General features: G+C 52.4%; 2 protein-coding genes across 6 annotated transcripts in view; both read right to left on the reverse strand.

The window, feature by feature from the left end:
• The window catches only part of SETD1A (SET domain containing 1A, histone lysine methyltransferase), a 25,053-nt gene extending 17,092 nt beyond the window's left edge, over positions 1–7,961 (reverse strand). The window contains exons 1-6 of one of the 4 annotated variants that reach the window (XM_045543301.1): positions 7,903–7,961; positions 4,630–5,256; positions 3,886–4,050; positions 3,570–3,665; positions 1,242–1,512; positions 19–140 (exon numbers count right to left, since the gene is read on the reverse strand). In XM_045543301.1, coding sequence (XP_045399257.1) covers positions 19–140; positions 1,242–1,512; positions 3,570–3,665; positions 3,886–4,035 — 639 coding nt within the window. In that variant the 5' untranslated portion in view covers positions 4,036–4,050; positions 4,630–5,256; positions 7,903–7,961. Of the gene's footprint in view, positions 1–18; positions 141–1,241; positions 1,513–3,569; positions 3,666–3,885; positions 4,291–4,380; positions 4,552–4,629; positions 5,257–5,369; positions 5,453–7,902 lie in introns of those variants that run through there. The other 3 variants (XM_045543299.1, XM_045543300.1, XM_045543302.1) reach the window with 3 other exon arrangements.
• Positions 6,737–13,020, reverse strand: ORAI3 (ORAI calcium release-activated calcium modulator 3). Of its 2 annotated transcripts, XR_006733446.1 has the most exons (3): positions 12,570–13,020; positions 7,903–8,681; positions 6,737–6,829 (listed from the first exon to the last, which is right to left on the reverse strand). XR_006733446.1 is itself a non-coding variant. In XM_045543316.1 (2 exons), the coding sequence occupies exons 1-2, from the start codon at positions 12,795–12,797 to the stop codon at positions 8,013–8,015; spliced, it is 897 nt and encodes a 298-aa protein (XP_045399272.1). In that variant the 5' UTR covers positions 12,798–13,020; the 3' UTR covers positions 7,150–8,012. The 2 variants fall into 2 exon arrangements, 1 of the variants encoding a protein (XP_045399272.1); XM_045543316.1 differs by lacking the exon at positions 6,737–6,829 and having other exon boundaries at positions 7,150–8,681.
• Positions 13,021–13,142: the final 122 nt, after the last annotated feature.

The following is a 13,142-nucleotide window of genomic DNA, read 5'->3' on the forward strand; positions in this document are numbered from 1 at the left end:
CAGCCACAAGCTTCTCACCGTCTCAGTGGCTGCACCAGAGCCCTGGAACTTCTCACTCAGGGCCTTGCCCCCGGTGGGTACAGTCTGAGGGGTGTAGGAGCCATTGACAATTAGTTCATAGTACTTCATTCGTTGCTGTCCTGGAGGGAGGGAACCAATAGTCAGATGGAGAAAATAATTTCTTCCTCATTTCTTTCTTGGGCCTCAAGTTTCCCACAAATTCCTTGGAGTCTTGGGTCTTAGGATTTCAGTTCTCCTACCTTATCTCTATCTTTGGGAATGTCTGCCGCATCTCTAACTCTTAACTACTACAAACAACAAAACTTACAACACTTCACAATTTACAAAAACACTTCTATGTATTTTACTATGTTAGGTGATCACCAGGAGAAAGAAATATCAGTACCCCTATTCCACGGGCTTAAAGAAAAGTGGCCTACACAAGACCGGTCTGTGGAAGGGCTGGAATTCAAACCCAGGTGGTCTGACGCTAGATTCACCCACGTTCTTGCCCCGTAAACAGAAGGGTGCAGAATGGCAGCCTGAGGACTAAACCCAGCCCACAGGCGTGTTTTACTCACCCCGCACAATAACAAAAAATCTTGGGGGGTGTAATACTTATGAGATTTCACATAAATTATCTACATTTCTCGCTTTTCTTCTAAAAATCAAATTCAGGAATGGTAGTCCTCATTCCCACTTGCAAACTGGCTAATGTCGACCAACAGCTGCCTCCTTCAGATGGCGCTGTAATCTGTAGTTCACCACAGACCCCACTCCTCCCTATAGTTCCTTAACAAAGAAGCCCAGACTGCTTCACTCGCCTTTACAGGTCCTTAATTTTCTATCTAAAATTTCAAAACCCAAAAAACTGAAAACCCAATATTTCTGAGAACTTGGTCTCAAAACCTAACCTGGGCTGATTTACTATAGTCTTTATTCATTTTACCTAGCATGACCCTTCATATGATTTTTCATAGATACAGTTATTTGTTAGATTACGGGGTATTCCCTAACCCTGCTAGAGATCACACACACCCATACACACACACACACACACACAATCTATGCACCATAATTCCTCTCTAAAATTTGAAAAATTCTGATTTCAAAAATACAGCTGATTCCAACAATTTCAGATTAAGGAATTATGAACCTGGTCACCTGCCCCTCACCCCAACAAGCATTTGCATGTTCTCTGCTGGAGAACAACCTTGAGCAGCAGGCAGGGGAACCCTTACCTTTGATGTCAAGCTGGGCGTGGATGATATTGCCCATGACAGAGGTAAGGTGGAGGTTTTTGACTGTTTCCTTGGCACCCCGAGTGCTGGTGAAGAGCACACGGGCCAGGCCCAAGTGCTTGCGAGTACGGGGGTGAAGAAGGATCTCTACCTCTTCCACCTCACCATACTTTCGGCACATATCCTTGAGGAAGGTCTCCCGCACATTGTCATTCAGCCTTGCGAAAGTCACTTCCTTCAGTGGGATTTGTCCGATATAGAATTCATCCAGCTGTGGAAAGGACAGGAGTTGGTCTGGGGTCTCAGTACTGACCACTGTTCCTTTGCCCTCTGAGAAACATGAGCAAGTTCCATGAGGTCAAGAGAGAGAGATCTAGGAAATTGAGGGGCAAGAGAAGGGGGCTACAATAAGGGATACAACAGTCTTGAACCTTCTCTTCCTTGAATTCTTCTCACCACAGAGTAACAGCAATGACTGGGAACAGAAATATACAGAGGAATAAACACACATGGAAAAGCCGAGCATGGTGGCTCATGCCTGTAATCCTAGCACTCTGGAAGGCCATGGTGGGAGGATCGCTTGAGCTCAGGAGTCAGAGACCAGCCTGAGCAAGAGCAAGACCCCATCTCTACTAAATATAGAAAAAATTAGCTGGGCATGGTGGCACATACCATAGTCCCAGCTACTCAGGAGGCTGAGGCAGGAGAATTGCTCTTGAGCCTAGGAGTTTGAGGTTGCAGTGAGCATGATGACGCCACTGCACTCTGGCCCGGCAGACAAGAGTGAGACTCTGTCTCCAAAAGAAAAAAAAAAAAGCCACACACAAAGAAGGAACTGGTTATGGGGAAATAATTCACTAGCTCAGCTTTTACTTGGTAACTACCATGGACTGGGTGCTGGAAATACAAAGATGGAAAAAAAGAGATTCCCATTCAGAAAAGTAAACAAGACAGACACATGCAATCATGTCATGACACAGTGTAAGTAGAGGTATAGACAGGGTGTTTGGGGGCCCAGAGAAGGAAACCTTTGCACAGAGTAGAATCAGGGAAGGATTCATAAACATGCTGTCATTCTAACTGGGCTTTTGAGATTAATAGAAGTTCACCAAAATAACAATGAATTCTAGGACACAAAGTATAAAACAACTTGGCATTGTCTATAAACTGCAAAGCGTATGGTATGGATGTAACATGTGGGAATGGTGTCAAGGCAGAGGAAAAGACTTGGCCAGATCAATAACCACATGTGCCAGTGCCCCAAAACATGGACTCAGCAACAAGAGTAAAATAAAAGACAAGTAAACTCAGAGAGACAAATGACAGCAGGGTGGAGCATGAAACAGAGGAGAGAACGGTGGCAAAGAAACCAGGTGAAATGAATACCAGGGTCTGCATTAAGGAAATGGCGATGGGAATAGGAAGATTAGGATAAAAAGGAAATAGGTGACAGACTACAGGAAAAAAAGAGAGGAGAATCACAGGATGACGAGGTTTCTAGCCTGTGCAGCTGAGTAGATAGTGTTGCCACTTATCGATAGGGAGAAAATGAAAGGAAGAACAGGATTAAGCAGGCAAAGACAATTTATTCTAAATCTCTTGAGTCTGAGATGTCTGCAGGGCCTACAAATGGAGCTGTCTCTCTACCAGGCAGGCACAGAAGTCCGAAGTTCAAGAGACTGAGGCTGGCTGGAAACAGATACTTGGAAATCATCAATATTTAGATCATGGGTGAAGCTATGTGTGAAAAAGATTACCCAACGAAAGTGCACAAAGTAATAAAAAGGGAGAAGGGACCCCGTAAACAATTTATTTAGAAAGGAAGAATAAAGAATTAGCGAAAGAAACTAAGAACTATCCATTTTCTAGACCCAGGTCAAGGCCTGATGAGTATGCTGCTTAGGCTAGGAAATGGGAATTATCTGAGGAAACAAGATGGTGAATGACATTGCCAAAAGAGAGGTAAGGAACAGAGGTCTCCAGAGAGGCAATGACCTTGTCACTCCCCTTAATTGTTGAGGAACTACTGTGCTGTGCACTTTCTAGGAATACACAGTGACAGGTACATGCAGTTAACTGTGTCTTTACCTCATCCTTCAAGAAGTCAATACTCCTGCCACGAGGGGTACACCTGGGGCACCTCACTTATACCAGTCTACAAGAAAAGTGTACCTCCTGTCCACAACAACTCAGTCTCACAGCCTCAGAGGTTGTTAGACCTGGCTGTGACCCTTTCAATGGAAAACCCCTTTCATCAGACTATAGTGCCAGGATGGATCCTCCACACCCTCCAAGAGCCATCACACCAGGAGACCAGCAGACACCTACCTTAAACTTAGGGACTGGGAGGGAAAAATCTCTGTTTTTGGACCTGACATGGCAACGGGGGTCTTGGAGGTCTTCGACTGGTATGTACTTTGAGTCCTAGGAAGCAAAGCAAAGACAGAAAATTAGCTCAGAGTGAAACCAGATTGTTCAGCTCTAAGAAGCCCATTTGGAGACTCACGTGCCCAAGAGCTGGGGTCAATTGCCCATTTTCAAGAAGGCAGGCTACGGGTGTGGGAGTTCTAGGTGCTGAACAGAGTAACAGACAACAGAGGGGCCTGGGGTTCCCTAAATGTCAAGCAAAGGTTGGGACACTCACGTTGACGCTGAAGTGGACTCCATCGTAGCGGTACACCTTCTGAGAAGGCCTGCGCAGTGCAGGGTCCAAGGCAGGATCCACGATGAGCTTGTAGTTCCGCCACTGGAAGCTCGGGGCCTTCTGCCCATCTCCCCCACCTTCCTGATCCATCTTCGCTCATTTACACTGTTAGGAGAAGAGGAACAGGCAAGGGGGCTCAGGACTTAGGCCTGCCTCCCTTGCTGTCCCTCATTGGCTAGCCCAGATTCCAGGTTCTCTCATCACTCCAGTTTCCACACCTCACCATGACCCGTGGCTGCCCAAAATTTTGCCCCAAGTACTGTCTGTTTCGCCACAACAACCCATCTCCCTCCACCTCCCAACTCTACCCCCAGGCCCCCAGGCCCATCTCGCGCCCCCTACCTTCCCGCTCTCCCTAGCGCGCGCCCCACTTGGCCTCGGCGCAAGACCCCTCCCCCGCCCCCTGGCAGGCCCCGCCCCCTCCCGCCTCCTCACCGGCCAGCGGTCCGGGCCAAGCCCGGTCTCGCTCCCACACACCCGCGCCCGTCCCCGCGCCCCGATCCTTCGGCCGAAAGGTGGCACCTCTTCGGGGCGTTGGAAACACCGCGAGACCCAGCCCGAGACCCGGCTTCGGCCCCGAATCCGGGCGGGGGGGTGGGTGAACGCGCGCCGCTGCCCTCTCCTCCCGCCCCGGCGCGTTCTGCCCCCCCCATGTCCGCGCACGCGCGCCGCAGCCCCACTCACCCGCTCGTGGCGAGCGGCTCCCCCTCCCCCAACCCCGCGCGGCACCTCAGCGGCGCGAGGCGGCGGCGGCGGCAGCGCGAGACCCGGCCCCGCAGCGGTGGCGGCGGCGGCGCCCCCCCACCACCACCTCCCCGGCGCGCGCACCAAACACCACCGCCACCTGCGCGAGGCCTAGCAGGCACAGCGTCTGCATTCGCACTTTCGCCACGGGCGCCGCCGGGAGAACCACGGGGCCGAGGGTAACGGCCTCGCCTCGGCCGGCGCCCTGTGAGGCTCAAGAGTTGCGGCCCGGGGAACCTGTAGATTGGCCGCATCCCCCGGAGAGTGGGCTTCACCACCACGATCCGGCTGCTTTGGCCTAGGGTTCGTGACGAATCGGCGGCGACGAAAGCTGCACCTAGTTCCTGAGGAAAGGGGGGCGGGGCGAAGGGAGGAGGCCAGCCAGAGCTGGGGAGGGTTGAGTGGCACGTTGAGCAGACGCAGATTCGGCAGGCGGGCGGGGCGGGTCGGTGGACAGGATGCGCGCTCCTTTGCCCCTCTTCCCTGCCCCTTCCTTGCGCGGCCAAAGGTCTAAGAGGCTGCAGATTCGCTAGTTCCTGGCCTCAGCCGTTGCCTCTCTTCATCCGCCTTGATGAAGTCAAGAAAATAACGACTGGTTAGCCAAGCCCTGTTGGCAGAGTCAGCCACTTTTTCTGGATTTTTTCTTAGTAGCACAACTCAGGGGACAGCCCACTTCTGACCCGGGGGAATAGCTACAGCCTAAAACTCCTCCTGGAATCCGATGAGCGTTTTCAGCCGAGTATGGTGGGGCCCGAGTAATTCTGAGGCGAGCCGGGCTGGCGAATCTGCGGATCCGTCTGTGGGCGGGGTCAAGGCGCTGTGCGCAGAGGGGCGTGGTCAGAGCGTGCGGAGCCCGGAGCCGCGGGGGCTCCTCCCGCAGGACCCACCGAAACCGGGGTGGGATGGGAGGGGTTCCCGGGAGGTGGAAAAATACTACCGAGAGTGGTGACTCAGGCAGTTTGCCCGGCCTAGCACATAGCAAAAGGAGCATTTTCTTTCTGTTATCCCCGTTGGGCCTCTAGCTGTTTAAGATGCCCATTTGATAGATGGGGAGACTGAGGCCTTTAGAAGGTGCTCCATTTTGCCGTACTCAGCCCACCATTAGAGGTTAAATCCAGGCCTGTCTCGAGGTTCTCTAATAAGCCTAGCGGGGCCTACAGGCCCTTTAAAGGAGTCCTGTAAAAAATAAACTGGGTCCTACAGGAACTGGAGTGGGTTGGTCTATTCTCCAGGAATCATGGTCCCAGTGCCTGCTCTCTTCAGCTGGGGCTCCCTGTGCTCATGGGATCCCGCCACACAAGGACAGCACCAGTCCAGGCCTGCATCTGGAACCTTGGGGCTGAGGGTCGCCCAAAGGCTGGGCACCCTTTTTATTCTGTATGGACGTAGGCACCCTAGTCGCTGGGGGGAACAGCATTCCCGCAGGCCCCTGAGCTGAGGATGGCCTAGCTCCAGACAGTCCCTGGCTATATGACCTTGGACTTTTTTTTTTTTTGAAACAGAGTCTTGCTCTGTTGCTCGGGGTAAAGTGCTGTGGCATCAGCCTAGCTCACAGCAACCTCAAACTCCTGGGCTCAAGCAATCCTTCTGCCTCAGCCTCCAGAGTAGCTGGGACTACAGACATGTACCACTATGCCCGGCTAATTTTTTTTTTCTATATAGTTTTAGTTGTTCAGCTAATTTCTATTTTTAGTAGAGACGGGGTCTCGCTCTTGCTCAGGCTGGTCTGACCTTGGACTTAAGTTCCAGGTTCTTCCTCTAAAAATGGATGTTAATTTGTAGACATCAGAATAGTACAGGAGAGGCCTTTGGAGCCTGGTTTATGCAAATTAACCATTTTAAGTAATAGGAAAAGGGGGAAGGGAGACTTGTCCAAGGTCTCACACCATGAGAATAGAAGACGGGATTAAGACCCTTAAAAATTTTGAAGGAAACGAGGCTGAAAAGTTAATTTACATGGAGGCATAGGTGATGTGATAAGATTCCTTTCTTTTGTCCTAGTTGAAAGGTACTCGTTACTTAAATCAAAGAGAAAGAGATTCCCATGTGATGGTAAAGATAATCCAAGTATAGTTTCACTGACTAGCTGTGTGGCTTTCAGCAAGATCCTCAGCCTTCTTGGGCCTCATCTTCCTTATTTCTGAAATAGAAATGATAAAGACTTGTCTTTTGAGGTAGTCGTGAGAGTTAAATGAGATAACCTTTGAAAAGCCTCTAGTATGTAGTAGTCACACAAGAAAAACTTATACTGGAAGAGATACACCCTGAGCTCAAAGCCGTTGGCCTTAGAATAACTCTCCACATTCAGAAGCTATTGGCCCTCGTTAGCACCTGATGGGGTGATACCTGGCACCCACTCCCCTCGCCCCCCAGGTGCACTTGCCTCTACCTGACTCTTAAAAACAAGTAGCCTTGTCTGAAGAAGGCCCCCCCTTCATCCCATTCACAGCCACAGGGACATCTGTGAAACACAATTTATTATACAAAACAAGGTGCATCAAAAATTCAGTGTCAGAAGAGTTCCTTATTCCAAGGGCTGGGGACTGGACCTTCTCCCTTCAAACCTCTTCACCCAACCCTTGCTAAGGATTCAGGCTGGGCACACAGGCTTTCAGTCTCCAAAGACCTCTGACCCTAGCCCAGGAGGGTGAGAACCAGATATAGGTGCCTAAGTGTAGGGCTAGGGCAGTGGGTCAGGCACCACCCCTCCTGTATGTGGCCACAAGTCACCAACGGTAGGGTGTGGGCTCAAATCTCCAAAAACATGGAGGCTTCTCCTAGGAAAAGCTGGACATGTGCCCAGGGGTAGAAATACCCAAATCCCTCTACAGCAACTAAAGCAAGAATGTGGAACCCACCAAAATCTGGGGACAGGGAAGTTTCCCCAAAAATGCCAACCATAAAATGGAGTCTACAAAAATAAAGCAAGGGCTGACTGCTTTTTGGGCAGCTGTATGGGCATGTAACCTTCTGACCATCCCATGTAGGAATGGAAAAGGTGGCTGAGGGTCAGCACCAAAGGTCCCACCAGGGTCTCCCTGCCTCACCTCCATCTACCACATGATCCTTGGATTGAGGACCTTCTACCTCCTCCCTTGTTTCTCCCAGCCCAGGCATAGAGCTTATAAAACCCATGGCACAGGCTGACAGGGAAAATTCCTGGGAATGTGGAAGCTTCCCCAAGGACCCTGCAGGCAGGAAACTGGTTTCTACCTGAGTGGCCACAGGAAGTGGCTCAAGCCAGGGACAGGGAATGAGGTCTGCAGGCCCTGGAGTCTCTTGCAGATCCGGGAGGCAGTGCTTGCAGCAGTTTAACACCAGCCTCACACAGCCTGCAGCTCCCCCTGCAGGCGATTCAGCTCCTCAAGCTCCTGCTTGTGGCGGTCTGTCTTGTGTGCCACCAAGGAGCGGTAGAAATGCAGGGCAAAGGCCACAAACACGAGCCCCACAGGTACCATGATTGCTGTGGAGGCCATGGCTGCTTGCCAGCCTGGCCCATGGGCCCCACCACCACCACCACATGCCTGCTGGGGTGGGCAGGCCTCAGATGGCTCAGCCTGTGACGGGGCTGCAGAAGCAGAGGATGGTGGGAAGTTGGAAGCTGGACTAAAGGAGGTGGCCACTGGTGGCAGAGTCCCAGGCACCTGGGATGCGGGTACCCCAGGGACTGGTGTGTCCAAAGGGGCCCCAATGGGCACAAACTTGACCCAGCCAACCAGGACAACTTCAGCAAGGAAGAGAAAGGTGCCTAAGGCGGTGGAGAAGCCCCAGGCCAGCTCCACATAGCGGTGGAGTCTCTGGTGTGGCGACTGGTGGACAGAGTTGAGGTTGTGGATGTTGCTCACGGCTTCAATGTGGGGCAGCAGACATGTGGAGACCATGAGTGCAAAGAGGTGCACTGCCACTAGTACAGTGGTGCAGGCACTAAAGGCCACCAGCAGGCCCGGCGGGTATTCGTGGTTGCTCTCCAGCTGTACCTCTACCATTGCCACCTGTGGGGACAAGAGGGGATGGATTGAATGCCCATAACCTCCTGAGCAGTAGAAGTTTTTTTGCCTGTTGATTTACATCACTGATGCATCCCTAGGACCTGGAACAGTGCCTGGCAGAAAGAAGGCACTCAGCCTTGGTGGAATAAATGAAAGGCAGCCTTGGCAAAGCTCTGTCCTATTCTGGCCTTGGTTTCCCTACCTGGCTGTCCAGAGGGCTGGATGAGATGTTTGACAGTTTTACCTTGTTGCAGCACAGGGGCTGGTAAGCACAGATTCTGGAGCTATGCTGCCTGGATTCATTCTCAGCTCTACAAGCTGTGTAATCTTAAACAATTTACGCATTTCTTTTTTAAATTTTTTTTTAAAGCCAGTCAAATTTAGCCGTGGAAGTTACTTACTTCTCTCTGTACCTCATTTCCTGTCTGAAATTGGGCATTGATAATAGCACCCACCTGCCTTATGGGGTTGTTGTGGGATTTTTTTTTTTTTTTGAGACAGTCTTGCTCTGTCGCCCTGGGTAGAGTGCAGTGGCATCATCATAGCTCACAGCAACCTCAAACTCCTGGACTTAAGGGATCCTCCTCCTTCAGCCTCCTGAGTAGCTGGGACTACAGACACACGCCATGACACCTGGCAAATTTTTCTATTTTTTTAGTAGAGACAAGGTCTTGCTCTTCTTGCTCGGCCTGGTCTCAAACTCTTGCGCTCAAGTGATCCTTCTGCCTTGGCCTCCCAGAGTGCTAGGATTACAGGCATGAGCCACCATGACCAGCCATGGGTGGTTGTAGAAATTAAATGAGATGGTACACATGAAGCGCTAAGAACAGTCCCAGGCACATAGTAAGAACTAGGTAAGAGTTTGCTGTTTATTATTATAGTTAATGCTAAAGCCTGAGGCCAGAGTTTGCAAATTGGCACACCATGAACCACAGCCAGCTTGCACATGTTTTGCTTGGCTCACAGTGTTTTTTTGTCTTGTTTGAGACAGAGTCTCACTCTGTTGCCCGGGCTAGAGTGCCATGGGTCAGCCTGGCTCACAGCAACCTCACACTCCTGGGCTCCAGCAATCCTCCTGCCTCAGTCTCCTGAGTAGCTGGGACTACAGGCGTGTGCCACCACACCCAGCTAATTTTTTCTATTTTCAGTAGAGATGGGGGTCTCACTCTTGCTGAGACTGGTCTGGAACTCCTGACCTCAAGTGATCCTCCCACCTTGGCCTCCCGGAGTGCTAGGATTACAGGCGTGAGCCACTGTGCACAGCCTCACAGTGTGTTTTTTAAAAAACTAACTGAACAAGTTGCTATCTTTTAGGCTGGGCATGGTGGGTTACGCCTGTAATCCTAGCACTCTGGGAGGCCGAGGCAGGATCACATGAGGTCAGGAGTTCGAGACCAGCCTGAGCAAGAGCCAGACCTCGTCTCTACTAAAAATAGAGAGGAATTAGCCGAACAACTAAAAATATATAGAAAAAATTAGCTGGGCATGGTGGCGCTTGCCTGTAGTCCAGCTACTTGGGGGGCTGAGGCAGAAGGATCGCTTGAGCCCAGGAGTTTGAGGTTGCTGTGAGCTAGGCTGATGGCACAGCACTCTAGCTTAGGCCCCAGAGCAAAACTCTGTCTCAAAAAAAAAAAAAAAAAAAAGTTGCTATCTTTTAAAACAAGAGAATTCATATATCCCTATTTCCAGATCCTTTTGAAAACTTGGAAGATCTGGTCACACTAGGCCAACATTCCTGCATGACAATTGTCAGCTAGAGTTGAGTCATGGTTGCTTCCTTTGGACAGGTCATGGAGTCTCTTGATCGCCAGTCCCACCCAGCCAACTTGGCATCCATATGGCCTGCCTGCCCTTTGCAGACATTTGAGCTGACGACCCTCTTCTAGGAATGTATAAATTTGGACTCTAGAACCAGACTGCTTAAGTTCAAATCCTGCCACTTAATTGCTTTGGGACCTTGGGCAGGTGTCTTAACATCTCTGATCCTCAGTTTTCTCATCTGTAAAATGGCCATAGCAGTGGTACCGACTTCACAGAGTGATAGAAAGATGGTGCACATAAAGGCCCTGAGCACAAGACCTGGTACTTAGTGACAGCTGAATACAATTTGTGTAATATTATTATAACTCTGGCCATCTGGGTTTCAGAATCTGGATCTTCCCCATCCCTGGTTCTTGTGGGATCCATTAGATTGTTCTGGGGCTGGGGAAAGGAGAAGGAAGTTGCAGAGCCTGGCCAATGGAGGTAGGAAAACAAGGCTGAGTATTTTGGGAAATTGGGCCATGGCAGGTGTCAGCAGGTGTTTTCCACAGACAGGGATCTGGGCCAGGCTTAGTCCTGGTTTCTCCCAGAGCCTGGCCCAGCCTTGCTCTCTCCTGCTAGGGCCAGGGCCAGTACTGCCCCTAGAACCTACCCTTCCAGCCTCTTGATCCTGCAGAGAAGGCCCTAGCCCTTAAACTGTTGCCGTAGCAAACTGCAAGTCCAGCAGTGGCTGGATTGTCTCCTTGGGAACAGGCTGGACCATGGGATTGACCTCCCTCAGCTAGGTCCATGGGTGGCTGATCCCTTCCCTTTGTAGTCTGTACAGATGAAGGGGAGCCAACTCCCTGGCCCCAGATGACACCCCTACCCCCAGGAAGGGTAAGCTGGTCTTTGGATTCTGGGACCCCACGTAGAAAAGCATAGGCCTAGGATGACCTGTAGGGTTAAAGACTTTCCCTGTCATCTTTCACATACAGAGGCTGTGGCACAGAAAGGGGTAGGAACTAACCCAGATCACCTGTTGTACTATGACTCCCACTTCAGCTGCCTCGGATGTCTGCCCCTACAGGAGCACATTCCCAAAAGTGGCCCCCTTCAGCCTTTCTCCTTCCTGTGATGACGGTGGGGAAACCCTGGACTAACAGTCCAGTGACCCTGGGTCCTAGTTCATTCTATATCCTTCCTCTGCTGAGTGCCCTTGGGAGAGCTACTGCCCTAGAGGCGTGGCCTTGGTTTCCACGTCTGTCCAATTAGCAGGCTAGCTGGAGCCATTGCTCATGTGTGTCTTGCTCTGATATGCTTGGATCTGGGGTTCCTGATGACAAGAATCACAGCTCATCCTGGGGCGGGTCCTTGGCAGGATACAGAGGGCACACCCTCCATGATCTCACAGTTTCCCACTGGCCTGCCTGTGAGGGGTGGAGGCCTGTCCAGGGTCGCACAGCTGGCCGTAAGCAGGGAGGAACCAGGTCTGTGCCTATTGACTCCTCACCCTGGGACTTCCCTCAGTCCCACTTCCTGTGATACCACTGCTGGAACCGTTAGCTGGTGTCGTCCTCCCATAACTGCAGCTTATCAGCTTGAGAATCACTTATCAGCTTCCTTCTCCAGCGGCTCCCTCACAGGCACATCTCTTCTCAAAGTTCTCCTGAGTGACACCAGCACCCTTTGTGCCGGCTGGGGAGTGGCCGCCTTCCTTGGGACGGGCCCACCTTTCATCCAGTTGATTCCGCCTGAGCGCACCAGCCGCCTTGACACAGCCCCCACCCAGCTGGTTTGCCTTTGACCCTCTGGGGGACTCAGCAGCCATCCTGCCAGGAGGATGCTCCTTTTGGACCACTTTGCCCCACGGTTGCATACTCATCCCCGCTGGTGATTTGTTTACCCTTTCTCTTGACACCTTTCGGACTTGGTTTTCCTCCCCGTGCCCTGTGTCTATTCACAGGGCCATGTTCATACACCCGCCCCCCCCCCCCCCCGCATAAAAAGGGACTTCTTCAGTCCCTTGGGACCTTGTTTCCCGCCCGCCAAAACCATCTTCCCTTTCCTCTGCCCTCTTTGGGACCCGTTCACTTCACGCACAACCCCGAGCCCGCCACCCATCCTGTGCGCCCCCTTCCCGCCCCTCACCATGGCGAAGCCCGAGAGCAGCGCAGACGTGCGGCTGGAGGCTTTGAGCTTGGCCCGGCTGAGGTAGAGGCGGCGCCAGCTGAGCGCCCGCAGCGAGTGCTGACTGGCCCCCATGAGGTCCAGGTAGCCGCGGTGCACGAACTCGCGGTACGTGGCCGAGCCCGCAGGGCTCTCGGCCTCCGGGTTCAGCGGGGCCTGTTCGCCCGCGTCCCCCTCGCTGCCCTTCATCCTGGAAACGGCAGCACCAGGCGGGCCGGCTGGTCACGGTGGGGCCGAGGCACCTCGGGGGCCCCAGAAGGGCCGGCCCAAGCCGGGGGGAGGCCCCATGCCCCGGCAGGTGAGCGCGGATGCGGGCGGCAGGCGCCCCGGAAGAGCGGCCCCAGCGGAGCAGGAAAGCAGGCTTCTGCGGGAGCCCCAGGGGCCGAAGACGGACAGCAGAGGCCGAAACAGGAACTGGGGCAGAGGCGGAGCCGGGGCGGCCACATGATGGGGTGGAGCCGGGGGACCAAGCCCCCGCAGTTCGAGCCCGTAGGCTGAGAACCAGAAGGACCTCGCTACCCCAGTCCATCAAGA

This window comes from Lemur catta, chromosome 2, assembly GCF_020740605.2.
Source record: "Lemur catta isolate mLemCat1 chromosome 2, mLemCat1.pri, whole genome shotgun sequence".
NCBI classification, from domain to species: domain Eukaryota; kingdom Metazoa; phylum Chordata; class Mammalia; order Primates; family Lemuridae; genus Lemur; species Lemur catta.

What these genes read in the sequence shown, in the direction of transcription:
- ORAI3 (XM_045543316.1), bottom strand. Translation starts at nt 12,797, where the DNA reads ATGAAGGGCAGCGAGGGGGACGCGGGCGAACAGGCCCCGCTGAACCCG. An exon ending in TGCTCTCGGGCTTCGCCATG is followed by an intron (nt 8,682 to 12,569) that starts GTGAGGGGCGGG and finishes TTGTCCCCACAG; the next exon opens with GTGGCAATGGTAGAGGTACA.